General features: G+C 40.2%; 1 protein-coding gene across 2 annotated transcripts in view; it reads left to right on the forward strand.

The window, feature by feature from the left end:
- The window catches only part of ZDHHC9 (zinc finger, DHHC-type containing 9), a 32,933-nt gene extending 19,182 nt beyond the window's left edge, over positions 1-13,751 (forward strand). For both annotated transcript variants that reach the window (XM_008572388.1, XM_008572389.1), the window contains 6 exons: positions 3,509-3,646; positions 4,715-4,763; positions 5,520-5,622; positions 6,364-6,467; positions 6,863-6,959; positions 10,459-13,751. In XM_008572388.1, the coding sequence (XP_008570610.1) occupies positions 3,509-3,646; positions 4,715-4,763; positions 5,520-5,622; positions 6,364-6,467; positions 6,863-6,959; positions 10,459-10,575 (608 nt within the window). In that variant the 3' untranslated portion in view covers positions 10,576-13,751. The remainder of the gene's footprint in view (positions 1-3,508; positions 3,647-4,714; positions 4,764-5,519; positions 5,623-6,363; positions 6,468-6,862; positions 6,960-10,458) is intronic.
- Positions 13,752-13,968: the final 217 nt, after the last annotated feature.

Consider the following 13,968-nt stretch of genomic DNA (forward strand, 5'->3'; position numbering starts at 1 on the left):
GGAGAGTTCCTCACGTACTCTCCTTTTAAAGCCCTCAGAACCACTCCCCAGACCACCATTATTAATCCATTCACTATGGCATGGTCCTACCATCTAATCACCTCTTCAAGGCCCCACCTTTCAATTACTGTAATAGGATTTCCCATCCTCAACACTTACAGTGGGGATTTAAGGTTCAACAAGGAGGGGGGTTATCCAATCTACAGCATTCCACCCCGACCACCTAAAACTCACGTCCTTTTCACATGCAAATACATTTATTTTATCCCCAAAGTCTTAACTTGTTTCAACTCAAAAGTCCAAAGTTCAAAGTCCCATCTGTGAAATCAAAAACAAGTTATCTACTTCCAAGATACAATGGTGGGACAAGCACAAGGTACACATTCCCATTCAAAAAGGGAGAAAACGGCCAAAAGAAAGGAGAAATAGGCCCCAAACAAGCAGAGTAAGCATCAAATCTTAAAGCTGAAGAATCCTGTACTTTGACTCCATGTTCGATGTCCTCTGCACACTGGTGTGGGGTTGGGTCCCCAAGTCCTCAGGCAGCTCTGTTCCTATGGCTTTCCTGGTGTCAGGTGATGCTTTAGCTCTTCACAGGCTGGCATTGCACGTTGGTAGCTCCATAATTCTGGGGTCTCTGTGGCAGTCCCGCTCCACTAGGCTCCAGTAGGCATGGCACTGATGGAATTTCTCTGCTGCAACTCTGACTTCATTATTTCCTCTTGGCAGTTACGGTGGAGTTTTAAGCTTCAATGAGGTTGGAGGGGCATCCAATCTACAGCCATAGCCCTTTACCCAGAGTTGTAACATTCTTACAGCCTTATTTTTTGACCATTACACAGCTCACTGCTTTTTAAAAATGATGTATTTTTATTCTTTGTGAGTTTTTTTATTCATTAAAATAATACATGTTCATTGTAGAAAATATGGGAAGTACAGAAAATATAAATAAAACTTAATTCTAAACTCACTTTCCATTTTGGTGTATTTCCTTTCAGTCTCTCATTTGTGAAATCAGACCATATATGATAGTTTTTTAATCCTGCTTTTGTCACTTAAAATCCTTAGTGCATTTTCTACATCTCTAATAAATGTTTTTTGAACATAGTATTTTGATGACTGCATAATCCATCATATGGTTATATTCTAGTTTATTTAGGCAGTCTCCTGTCATTAGACATTATTCACTATTCCTTTTTATTCATTATTATAGCACTGCAGTCAAAATTATTAAAGTTAAGGACATGGAGAAATTGGAACCTCCATACATTGCTGTAGAAAGCCATTTGGTAGTTCCTCAAAAAGTTAAGCGTAGACTTACCATATGACCTAGCATTTTCACTCCTGGATTAGTGTGCTCAGGCTACCATAACTGATGGCTTAAACAACAGAAATTATTTTCTCACAGTTCTGGAGGCTGGCAGTCTAAGGTCAAGGGGCCGTTAGGGTTAGTTTCTTCTGAGGCCTCTTTCCCTGGCTTGCAGATGGCTGCCTTCTTGCTGCATCCTCACACACTCTATACTCACATACTCCTGGTGTCTCATCCTCTTCTTATAAGGACACCAGTCTTATTGTATTAGGGCCCTACCCTTATGACCTCATTTAACCTTGGTTACCTCCTTAAAGATCCTATCTCCAAACACAGCTTCATTGGGGGTTAGGGCTTCAACATATGAATTGGGGATGGGGGACAAAATTCAGTCCATAACAATACCCAAAAGAATTGAAAACAGGGACTCAAAACATACTCATATGTTGATCTTCATAGCATCATCATTTGCAATAGCCAAAAGGTGGAAACAACCCAAGTGTCCATCAACAGATGAGTGGGTAATATAAGATGTGGTATATCCATACAATAGAATATTATTCAGTTATAAAAAGGAATGAAGTACTGATACATGCTACAACATGGATGAACCTTGAAAACATTATGCTACGTGAAAGAAGCCAGACACAAAAGGACAATTATTGTGTAATTTCATTTATATGAAATATCAAGAATAGGCAAATTTATATAGAGAGAAGATTAGAGGTTGCCAGAAGCTAGGGAAGGGGGAAATGGAGAGTTACTGCTTAATGGGTACAGTGTTTCTGTTTGGTAAATGAAAAAGTTTTGGAAATAAATAGTGGTGAGGGTTGCACAACATTGTGAATGCAATTAATGTCACTGAACTATACACTTAAAATGGTTAAAATGGCAAATATATATATTTGTTATATATAATATGCATATGTTATATATATTTTACCACAATAAAATTTAATAAAAATTATTGAACTTAAATTTCTGTGCGCATCTCTATTTCCTTATGAGAAATTACCAAAATGGATTTATTCTGCCAAAGGGGTGTGAGCATTATTAAGGCTCTTGATACATACTGCCAATTGTTCTCTCAATTGATACTCCCACAAGCAGTACCTGAGAGTGTCCATTTTACACTATTCTCACTAGCACTGGATATTATTACTTATATTCTTATTTTGATAAGCAAAATAGTATCTTATTGTTTTACTAGTATTTCACTGAATTATTAGTGAACCTGAAAATTTTTAAATATATATTTATATGGTATTTATTAACTGTTTTACCCTATTTTTTGTTTGTTTTATATATATATATCTTATTTTTATTTCCAGCTTTACTGAGGTATGATTGACAAATTGCATATATTCAAGGGGTACAATGTGATGTTTTAATATACATATATATTGTAATGATTACCACAGTCAAATTAATCAACATATCCATTACCACACATAGTTACCATTGTGTGTGTGTGTGTGTGTTGAGTACACTTAAGATCTCTCTTAGTAAATTTCAAGTAACCTTTGGCCATTTTCTTTTCTTTTCTTTTTCTTCTGGCTGGCTGGTATGAGAATCCAAACCCTTGACCTCGGTATTGTCAGCACCATGCTATCCTAAGTGAGCTAACTGGCCAGCCCCAGCTATTTTCTTGTGGAAATATTTGTATTCTTATTGATTTGTAAGGTCTTTTCATATAGTGAGGTACAATCTTATATACAATGCTGTTTTTTTTTTTCTCTTTAGATTTCTTTATAGTATTTTTTAACATGGACAAAATATTTTTTTAAAGTTTATGGAGTCAAATCTGTTTTTCTTTGTCATTTGTGTTTTCTTCTATTACTTTTGCTGTTTATTCTTCCTGAACTTAATAGACCCACCTGCTAAGGTTTTTATTTGGAAAAGCAATGTCTTTACTGTTAACTGGCAAAGTGAGACAGATCACTTAACCCCTCAGTGCCTTAGTTTCCTCATCTGTAAAATGGGTAAAAGAGTATCTCCTTTTGCCCAACTTCCAGGATGATTGTGGGGATCAAATGAGATGGCTGTGAAAACATTTTGTAGAAGTAAAAAACAGAAATCCGTGTATTTTACAACTGAAATAGGCAGTAACCCTGGGGGTCTTTGAATGAGGTATTACGTGGATGGTGGGATTGCTCTGGACTCTCTCTTTGACACTGGACTCTCCTCTTTCTCCCACAGAGCGCTTCGACCATCACTGCCCCTGGGTGGGGAATTGTGTTGGAAAGAGGAACTACCGCTACTTCTACCTCTTCATCCTTTCTCTCTCCCTCCTCACAATTTATGTCTTTGCCTTCAACATCGTCTATGTGGCCCTCAGTGAGTATTCAGAGCAGTGTCTGTTGTTGGAGTGGAAGTGGGATGGGGTGGGGGGAGACTTGAGGACAGCTTAGGGGGTAGTTGGGTTTCCTGGTGGGACTTTGACCACTGTGAAGGCACTTTAGGACCGGTTAGAAATGAGCACTACTGTCTGCTATTGAGCAGGGCTGCAAACCTGGGCTCACATCAGTACTTACTGAATGTGTTGGCCTTCTCTCTGGCCCTCTGCTGGGGACTGGGACAATAATTACTGGTCTGCATGCAGAGTACTGGACATTTCTGAGTTGATCCCAAAAGTTAGGGATGCATTTTGGCTCTGTGCATCTTCTTTTCTTCTGCCTTGTGCTAGATGGTAGAAGGGTTTTTTTTTTTTTTTTTTTTTTTTTACCAGAGAAATGCCTTTTAATAGCTCATGGTCTGCTTTGGGAGATAGAAAACACACACCCACATGTGTGCACATGCACACACACACACAAAAAAACAATCTGAGGGTGGATGGGATGTGGAGTTAAGGGGGTGGCCTTAATCAAAACAGCTTCCTGGAGAGAGGAGTCATGAGCTGGATTGTGAACAAGGGAAGGGCACAGACTGGTGAGGAGAGAGGAATTTTCTTGGCTATTTCTGATTTCTTTCATCTGTTAATGTCCCCCTGCTTGCCCATAGTTGGGGGCTAGGGAAAAGGGAAGGGAGCATGATGCTCTGGCCGGCTCTCTAGTCCAGTGCCTGGTCCTGCTTTGGAAATGTGAACTCTTTAGTCATGAGACTACCAGCTTGGAGGTAATATTCTTCACCCTTGTCTGAGTGAGAGCTTATCTCTCTCTCTCTTTCTCCCTCTTTTTTTTTTTTTTTTTTTGGGGGCTGGCTGGCATAGGGATCTGAACCCTTGACCTTAGAATTACAAGGTGGCGCTCTAACCAAATGAGCTAAGCAGCCAGCCCCTGAGAGCTTATCTCTTGCTAGTATGTAGCATGGGATAGAGAGGGAGAGGAGTGAGTAGGCACTAGAATAGTGTGTAGTTTTGACTGTAGTCACTAATTTTTCTCTCTATTCCTCCTCCCAATTTCACAGAATCCTTGAAAATTGGCTTCCTGGAGACATTGAAAGAAACTCCTGGAACATATCCTCCCCTGGCAGTATGTCCCTGTGAAGCTTTCTTAAACTACTTTCCAGCATGCTTTCTCCCAGCAGTTCTCCCACCATCTAGTTTTTCAAACGTCAAAGAGTGCCAAGTCTAAAATAAAAAAATGTAGTCTTAGTGCAAGCAATCAGAATGGAAGATGGCCCAGGCTTGGAGGAAGGACTTCCCCTCACCCCCTTCTCGGTTGCCTCCCTCCCAAGTCCTTCTGATCCTAGGCTCAGTCTTCTCTCCTTTGGTGGGCTATACTTTGCCTCAGTATACCTTTTATGTTACTTACTGGAAGTCCTGCCTTCCTGTTACCGCTAAGACTTATTTTGTACAGTGGCTGCATTTCTGAAAAGGGGATTCAGGTGAGATTTCTATAAAACACATCCCTTTTTTTCCACTATTTTTTTATTTATAAAGTTTATTTTTTGGTGGGATTCCCATTGGCAGTGATAGCCAACATTGTTTAGCTTTGGGCCCCTCCTAAACATCCTCTTCAAAGAGCCAGTGGTGAATAAATAGGCAAGCACTTAAATACACTAGAGATGCCAGAGATCTACTCGAAGTGGATGAACAGAAATCCTTTACCTTTCATAAAGGTTTAGAATTCATCTGTTGTTATGTATGGACACTTGGTTTTTTCTCATATATATTCCAAGAGGTAAAGACAGTGTGATTGGTGCCATTAACACAGGTTAGGCATTGAGTCCCCTGGTGTGGCTTCTTCAACATTCCTTAACCTCACCTCACTGTTCTAGAAGTCCTCATTTGCTTCTTCACGCTGTGGTCCGTCGTGGGACTGACTGGATTTCACACTTTCCTTGTGGCTCTCAACCAGACAACCAATGAAGATGTGAGTGAACTATCTCTTCTCCTCACCACGTATTCTTCCTCTCCCAAAAGACTGGTCTCTTGTTACCTGCTAGAGACCTTAGTCTCCAGGGCCCAAGAGGTTGAGGCATGCAGAAACCTGGGGTGGGAGATTGTTAAATTGCATGTGTGGAAGAGAAAGTAGACAGCTTTGTTTGGAGCTGAATGCCTGTAGGGCATTAGGAAAACTGTTAAAAACTGTTTGGTGCCTCTAGATTTGGAATGGAGAGGGACAGTTGCACTGAATAAATCATTACTTTTAATAAGTTACCAATCAGTCCATGTTCTTTGTAGAAAATCAGAAAATACAGATGAACAAAAAAGAAGAAAAGTCCCTGTAACTACCTCTTAGACATCACCTTTGTTAATGGAGTGATTTATAGTCTTCTAGACTTGTCTAGACTTGTTCCCATGTTTATGTGTATACATTATGTATTTTTAAATAAAAATAATATGTATTGTTCAGTTATCCACTTTTTTCACTCTATTGTGAATGTTTTTTCATGGTTATGTATGTATTTCTTTTTTTATTGTGATAAAGTATACACAATATAAGACTTGCCATCTTAACCATTTTTTAAATGTACAATTCAGAGGCATTCAATACATTTGCATTGTTGTACAACCATTGCCACCATTAATCTCCGGAACTTTTGCATCATCCCGTGCTACATGTATTTCTTCAACATAATTTTTAATGTAAGCCTTGGCTTTTACCATGCAGATCAAAGGATCATGGACAGGGAAGAATCGTGTCCAGAATCCCTACAGCCATGGCAACATTGTGAAGAACTGCTGTGAAGTGCTGTGTGGCCCCTTGCCCCCCAGGTACTCAGGGGACTAAAAGGTCCTGGGGCTCTTGCGATGAGCAACTCAACCCAATCCTGTTACCTGGTCTGATGCATTCTTTGACCTCTTGGTGTCAAATAGGTCTTCCCACAGGTTGTCACTTGGTACCATATCTACACAGACCATAGACCATGAGCTGGTTGTTTGGAAGGGATGATCTTTCATTCTTATTTTATTTGGTTGTTCCCTGGTTAATGTGGCGTTCCCTGGTTTGTGGAAGAAAAAGTGAATAGAAGATAGGAGGCGTGTGCTGGGATGAGTCTAGATTGCTAAAGGACAAGTTTATGTTTTCCAGTATACATAGCAAGGATCAGTGAGCTGGGTGGGTGCGGAGGTGAATGCCAAGTCCTTTATTAACTCTTCTGTCCTTTCAGTGTGCTGGATCGAAGGGGTATTTTGCCATTGGAGGAAAGTGGAAGTCGACCTCCCAGTACTCAAGAGACCGGTAGCAGCCTTTTGCCACAGAGCCCAGTAAGTGTTCCTGACTCTTAAGGCTGAGTTGGTGATAGGGTGTTGGCTAAATTTACAGCTTAGAAATATAATTAGGTGATTTTGTATCCTAATCACTCTAGCTCCCCTGTCTCTGTTTCTGTCTCGACATTGCCTTCAGGTCTTTGTGCCCTTGAGGTAGATTAAGATTTATTCATTTCTTCAGCATAAATTAAGCAGCTCCTCTGTGGCAGCCACTGAGCTATGTGCTGGGGATATACTGGTGAACAAGGCAAATGATGTCCCTGCTTTCAAGAGCTCATTTTCTAGTGGGGATGAGAGACAAGAAAACAGGTCATTGCTCAACTTTGTGAAAAGTACCTTGATGAGGGAAGCATAAAATGCTATAGGATATCATGTTGGAGTTGGTGATGTGGTTACCTTGGTAGAAGAGGGCTTCCTCACTGGACTGTGCAGATGTTGTGGAAACTCTTCCAGCTGTCCTGCTCAAGATGTACTTTATAAAGCAGTTGGCTGGTGATAGGAATTGAACTCTGGACCTTGGTATTATCAATACCACACTCTAACCAACTGAGCTAACTGGCCAGCTCTTATGTTTCTAAAAAGTTATTATTTGAACTTTCTTTTTTAAAAAATAAGAGCTTTATTGAGATATGATTCACATACTATACAATCCCTTTTTAAAATGTCTGATTCAGGCCAGTTAGCTCAGTTGGTTACAGTGTGGTGCTGATAACACCAAGGTCCAGGGCTCAATCCCTGTACTGGTCAACCACCAAAAAACAAAAACCCAAAAAACAAGAACAAAATAAATAAAATGTCCAATTCACTGGTTTGTAGTATATTAACAGAGTTGTACAATCATTGCAAAAATCAATTTTAAAATATTTTCATATCTTTCCCCCCCCAAGAAACCCTGTATCCATTAGCAGTCACCCTCCCTTTCCATCGCCTTCCCTAGGCCCATCCCCAGACAACCACTAATCTACTTTCCTTTGCTATAGATTTGCCTATTCTGTATATTTCATATAAATGGAATCATGCAATGTGTTGTATTTTTTGACTAGCTTCTTTCACATAGCATATTTTCAAATTTCATTCATGTTGTAGCATGTAGCAGTGCTTTGTTTCTTTATATGGCTGAATAATATTCCATTATGTGGATAAACCATATTTTATTTATCCATTGGTCAGTTTATGGACATTTGGGTTGTTACCACCTTTTGGTTATTATGAGTGATGCTGCTGTGAACATTCATGTACAAGTTTTTGTATGGATGTATATTTTCATTTCACCTGGGAGTGAAATTGCTGGGTCATAGTTTGAGGAACTGCTGGACTGTTTTCTGAAGTAACTACACCGTTTCACATTCCCACCAGCAGTGTGTGAGGGTTCCGGTTTCTCTACATCCTTAGCAGCTCTTATCTGACATTTTGATTCTAGCCAATTTAGTGAGTGTGAAGTGGTATTTCATTGTGATTTTGATTTGCATTTCCCTGATGACTAATGATGTTGAGTGTATTTTAATGTACTTATTGGCTATTTGTCTATTTTCCTTGGAGAATTGTCTATTCAGATCCTTTGTTTCTTTTTTAATTGGGTTATTTGTCTTTTTTATTGTTGAGTTGTAAGAGTTCTTTATATAATCTGTATGCAAGTCCGTTACCAGATACGTGATTTGCAAATATTTCCTCCCATTCTGAGGGTTGTCTTTTCACTTTCTTGATGGTGTCTTAACCCTTGGCTTGGTGTTGTCAGCACCATGCTTAGCCAGTGAGCGAACCAGCCATCCCTATATATAGGATCCGAACCCATGGCTTTGGTGTTATCAGCTCCGCACTCTCCTGAATGAGCCACAGGCCGGCCCTTGATGGTGTCTTCTGAAGCACAAAAGTTTTACATTTTGATATAGTCCAATTTATCTATTTTGTTCTTTTGTTGCTTGTGCTTTTGGTGTCATATCTGAGAAACTGTTTCCTAATCCAAGGCCATGAAGATTTATACCTCTGTTTTCTTGTAAGAGTTTTATAGTTTTATCTCTTTGATCCATTTAAGTCTTTGATCCATTTTGAGTTAATTTTCATGTATGGTATGAAGTAGGGGGTCCACATCTTTTGTATGTGGACATCCAGTTTTCTCTGTACCATTTGTTGAAAAGACTATTCTTTTTTCATAGAATTGTCTTGTCACCCTTGTCAAAAAATCAATTGCCTATAAATGTGAGGGTTTGTTTCTGCACTCTCAGTTCTATATTATTGATCAATATGTCTGTTCTTATGCCAGTACCACACTGTCTTGGTTACTTTAGCACTTTAGCATTGTAGTAAGTTTTGAAATTAGGAAATGTGAGTTCTCCAACTTTATTCTTCTTTTTCACAATTGTTTTGGCTATTCTAGGTTTCTTAAATTCCCATATAATCTTAGGATCAGCTTGTCAATTTCTGCAAAGAGGCCAGTGGGAATTTTGATGGGGATTGCATTGAACCTATAGATCAGTTTGGGGAACACTGCTATTCTAAGAAGATTAAGTCTTCCGAGCTATTAACATGGGCTGTCTTTTCATTTCTTTAGGTCTTCTTTAATTTCTTTTAACAATATTTTGTAGTTTTCTGAGTTTAAGTTTTATACTCTTGTTACATTTATTCATAAGTGTTATTTTTGATGTTATTGTAAATGAAATTGTTTTCCTAACTTCATTTTCAGATTGTTGATTGGAAGTGTATAAAAATACAATTGATTTTCGGATATTGATCTTGTATTCTGAAACCTTGCCAAACTTGTTTATTAGTTCTAATATATTTTTAGTAGACTTGAACTTTGTTTTCAAATAGAATCCTACTATTAAGTGAATGCTTTTTGTAAGGTAGATAATTGTTCTCTACTTTGCCTTCCTAAATGTTGAATTTTCTTTTTGAAGTACAGCAAATCCATGTTTATATATTACTGTCATCATTTTGAATATCATTTTTCTTATGAGTCTGGTTTTAAATCGTAACAATCTAGGTTAGTGATTCTCAGTTGAATGTGGGGAAGGATGATATTTTAAAATCACTTAGGGAGCATTTTCAAACCATATATGATCATCTGAAGATTTTGACATCCCACCTTCTTTGGTTTAGAATCACTATTCTAGTTAGCCAAGTGTTAGGGCAGAAACCAGATTGGAGAATCATTGGGTCAGGCCTTGTTAGACAAGTAAAACATTCTGTTGTGAAGGAGTGGTGTGTGTGTGTGTGGGGGGGGGGGTGCTGTGTGATTATTTGTAGTTCCTATTATTATTATCGTGAGTAATAATGGAAAATTTGTCCACAATAGACACTTAAGGGTAGAACTCAAATAAACTTCAGTGCACTCTGCTGAGAAAACGATAGCCTGGTCTTGGTTCTGACTTTGATGTTGGTGGCTGCATATCTGTAGCATCATTGTGGCTAAGGGGTTCAGAAGACGAGTTCAGTGTCTATCTGCATTTGGATTTTAAGGGAGAGCTTTGTGTTGAGTCTGATATCTTTTCCTTCTCAGGCCCCAACAGAACATCTGAACTCAAATGAGATGCCAGAGGACTCTAACACTCCCGAAGAGATGCCACCTCCAGAGCCCCCAGGGCCACCACAGGAGGTGACTGAAGCTGAGAAATAGCCTATCTATAGAAAAGACTTTTGTTTGTGTTTAATTAATGCTATGAGAAATTTCATGGGAGAAGATAAAACCTGAGACAGAGAGCAAGTAAGCTGTCCATCTTACTGTCTTTCTTCGGTCTTTAGTTACTCAATCGCACACTGGCATTTTCTTGCTGCAAGCTTTTATAAAACATTTTTTTTAAAAATTTATTTCTGGTGAAGATGTCAGTCACCTCTGGTAACTGGATAAATGAGTCTCTTGGGCATGGCACTGGTTTTCCATGGCCTCAGCCACTCCCCTGGACTCCTCTCTCTCTTCCCTCCAGGTCCCAGCTCTCTGCTTGGGGTCATTGCTTTCATTCTGGGGCTAAAGATTCTTGGGACTGGCTCAAATTGTCTCAAGCTGCTGCATGTCCCAAGTCCAGAGGCAGTAACAGGAACCTCTAGCCAGGGAATCCTAACTGGGTTCTTGGGGCCTTCAGAATTGATGAGGATGGAGAGTGAGATTGGAGGATTCTCCTGGCTACAAAGTGCCAGCATTGCCAGCTAATCCTTTTAGGAATGGGGCAGGTACCTTTCACACTTGTTGTATTTATTCATGTAGCTTCTCCTTTGTCCCCCAACCACTCTCTAACACCCAAGCCCCACTCTTTTCCCATTATATATACGTAAGTAGTTGTGGTAGAGATAACAACTTACATTTCTTGTAGACTACCCAGAAACTTTAATTCTTGTGCCATTCTCAATAAGCACTTATGAGATGCCAACGGTATAGCCCCTCACACTCTCTGTCTCATCTCTACTCCTTTCTCATTAGCTCTTTTAATTTTTTTTGACTCTTGCTCCCATTAGGAGCAGGAATGGCAGTAATAAAAGTCTGCACTTTGGTGGTTCTTTTTCCTCAGAGGAAGCCCAAGTGCTCACTTAAACACTAGCCCCTCAGATTCCCTGTGTGAGGCCTGCTGAGGCCCTGAATGCACAAATATGGAAACCAAGGCACAAAGAGGCTCTCCTCTCCTCTTCCTCTGTGTCCCCTTAAAACAAAACAAAACAAAACAAAACAAAAAAAAAAGAAAGAAAATGCTAACCAGTACTTCCATTAAGCCTCAGCTGAGTGAGGGAAAGCCCAGCACTGCTGCCCTCCCGGATAACCCACTCCAAGGTCTCCGCCCATCTCGGGCTATGGTAACCACACCGGGGGCTTCCTGCAAGCCCTGCTCTTCCAGCACTTCCACTGACAGAGTCCCAGAGCCACTTCACCCTGGGGGTGGGCTGTGGCCCCCAGTCAGCTCTGCTCAGGACCTGCTCTATTTCAGGGAAGAAGATTTATGTATTATATGTGGCTATATTTCCTAGAGCACCTGTGTTTTTCTCTTTCTAAGCCAGGGTTCTGTCTGGATGACTTATGGGGAGGGGGAAAGTGCAAACCAGAACTTTTAATCTATTTGAAGGCAATTAAACTGTGTCTAATGCAAACTGCCTGCCTCCTCCTTCCCCCTTCCATTCCAAGAACCACCTTGGGGATGTGAATGTGTTTGTGTATAGGGTGGGGGTGGGGGTTGGAAAGGGTTGCTTGTTACTACCCATACTTCCATTTTCCAGGGTGCCCTTGGGTAGAAGAGATAGCTCCCAAACTCTCCATTGACTTATTCTACATTCTGGGCTGAAGTTTATCTTATTCTAGATTATGAAGAAAGGCCTTTCAAGGCAGTATGTAATGTGAACAAGATCGGGAGGGTAGGGGGATTATATTTATTTAAGAGAACAAGGTCCTTATTAGGCTATTTTTTTAAAGCAGATGGCTACTGCTAATTGCAAATGAGTCTTGGTTATTAAAGGAGACTCATCAGAGCCTCCCCTTGGAAATATTTTGTTAATGATCTTTTACAAGTGATGGTATATATTTCTTTTTAAATGGTCCGTAATCAAGACCCCTTTCCAATTCCTATCTCACTCTTTCCAGTTAATTGGAATTAATGAAATCTGGCCACTCCCCATTTTTTCTCTATGTCTTCCTATTTTCCTTGAAGCAGGATTTGAGTTTAGTATTCCTGAGGGAGAGAGAGATTGGGAGAGAGACTGGCTCACATTCCTCTCCTATCTGCTTCTACTTTCCCATTCTTTTTCTGACTCTCTTAGTTTTTTCCTCTCAGATTTTATTTATTTCAAAACAAGGCCAAGCCTGGAGAGTTTGGAAGTTAATAGATTTTTACAGTTAACCTGCCACTCATATGAACCCCTTTAGTCAGGACTCAGCCCATCTCCTCTCCTGGGCTAGGATGGATTTCTCTCCTCCCTCAACTTACCTCAGCCACTCTCCTGCAGACTTGTAGGTCAGTCAGAGAAGCTTTCTTTTTCTGATGTGAAGGGTCAAAATGGAAATCTCTTATCTCTAGTGTGAAATGACTTTTTAAAAAGTTTCTGCTTTTTCATACTCCCTGCCCTCTTTCTTGTCCTTTATAAATCTTCTTTATTTAGTTAGTTTTATATATCTAGTATTTAAGACTGTGGCCTGAAGATCTGTCCCGTTCATACCATGCACCAGCTGGGACTGTCCCTAGCCTGAGTTCTGATTAGAGGAGAGACTGAAGAATTGATCTTTCCCAGAGTGGGGTGGGGAGGAGAAAGGCCTTAAATTGTTTGGCTGACACTGTCTCCAACTCTCCCCTTCCTCCCCATTCCTCAAGCTTCCTATGCACCCCACCTTCCCAGGCCAGGATGGTTGGCGCTGATCCAAAACTCCTGGGGGCAGGTGGAATTGGGCTATGTTGGGCCATTTCTTTATGTCCAGTTGGCTCTGAAGCCTCAATGGCCCTAGCTGAGATCATCTCCGTCTTTGCTTTTCCCCCCAGGAGTGGGGTTGGGTTAGAAGTGGGTTCTAATTCTATAGCAGCTAAAGTCCATTCTTCCTGTCTATACCATCCTGCCTTTACCCCTAAGGCCCCTTTCCAACTGACCAAATCTCTTTACTTTGTGGGGGGGAAAATGTATTTTGTTTTTAAATCTATTTTCTAACTTAAATGCAATTTAATATGTAAATCTCTGCACTTTTGTGTGAGCCTACAAATGTGTATGTGTTGGGGGTTTTTCACTCTCTGGTATTTCTTAATAAAGAAATCTTTCTTTTAAGGGGAAGCCAATTAATGAAGGAGACTTGAATGGTTTTAGAAATACAGGGATGTCTGTTGTTTTGTGCTTCTGCCTCATTTCTTTACTTGTGCCTAATGTGAGTGATTGGCTCTCCTCCTCCACCTTTTGACCTCCTTCCTTTGAGAGGGCCCTCAACTTAGTAGGGCAGAGAGGGACCTGTCCTGTATCTGGTACCCCTCTGGGACCACTTGGATTGGCTCAAGTGGTAACCTAGCAACCTAGCCTCCTTTCCTTTCCCTGTAGCTTGGCCCTGTTCATCATT

Source organism: Galeopterus variegatus, unplaced genomic scaffold (genome assembly GCF_000696425.1).
Source record: "Galeopterus variegatus unplaced genomic scaffold, G_variegatus-3.0.2 Scaffold779, whole genome shotgun sequence".
In the NCBI taxonomy this organism is placed as follows: domain Eukaryota; kingdom Metazoa; phylum Chordata; class Mammalia; order Dermoptera; family Cynocephalidae; genus Galeopterus; species Galeopterus variegatus.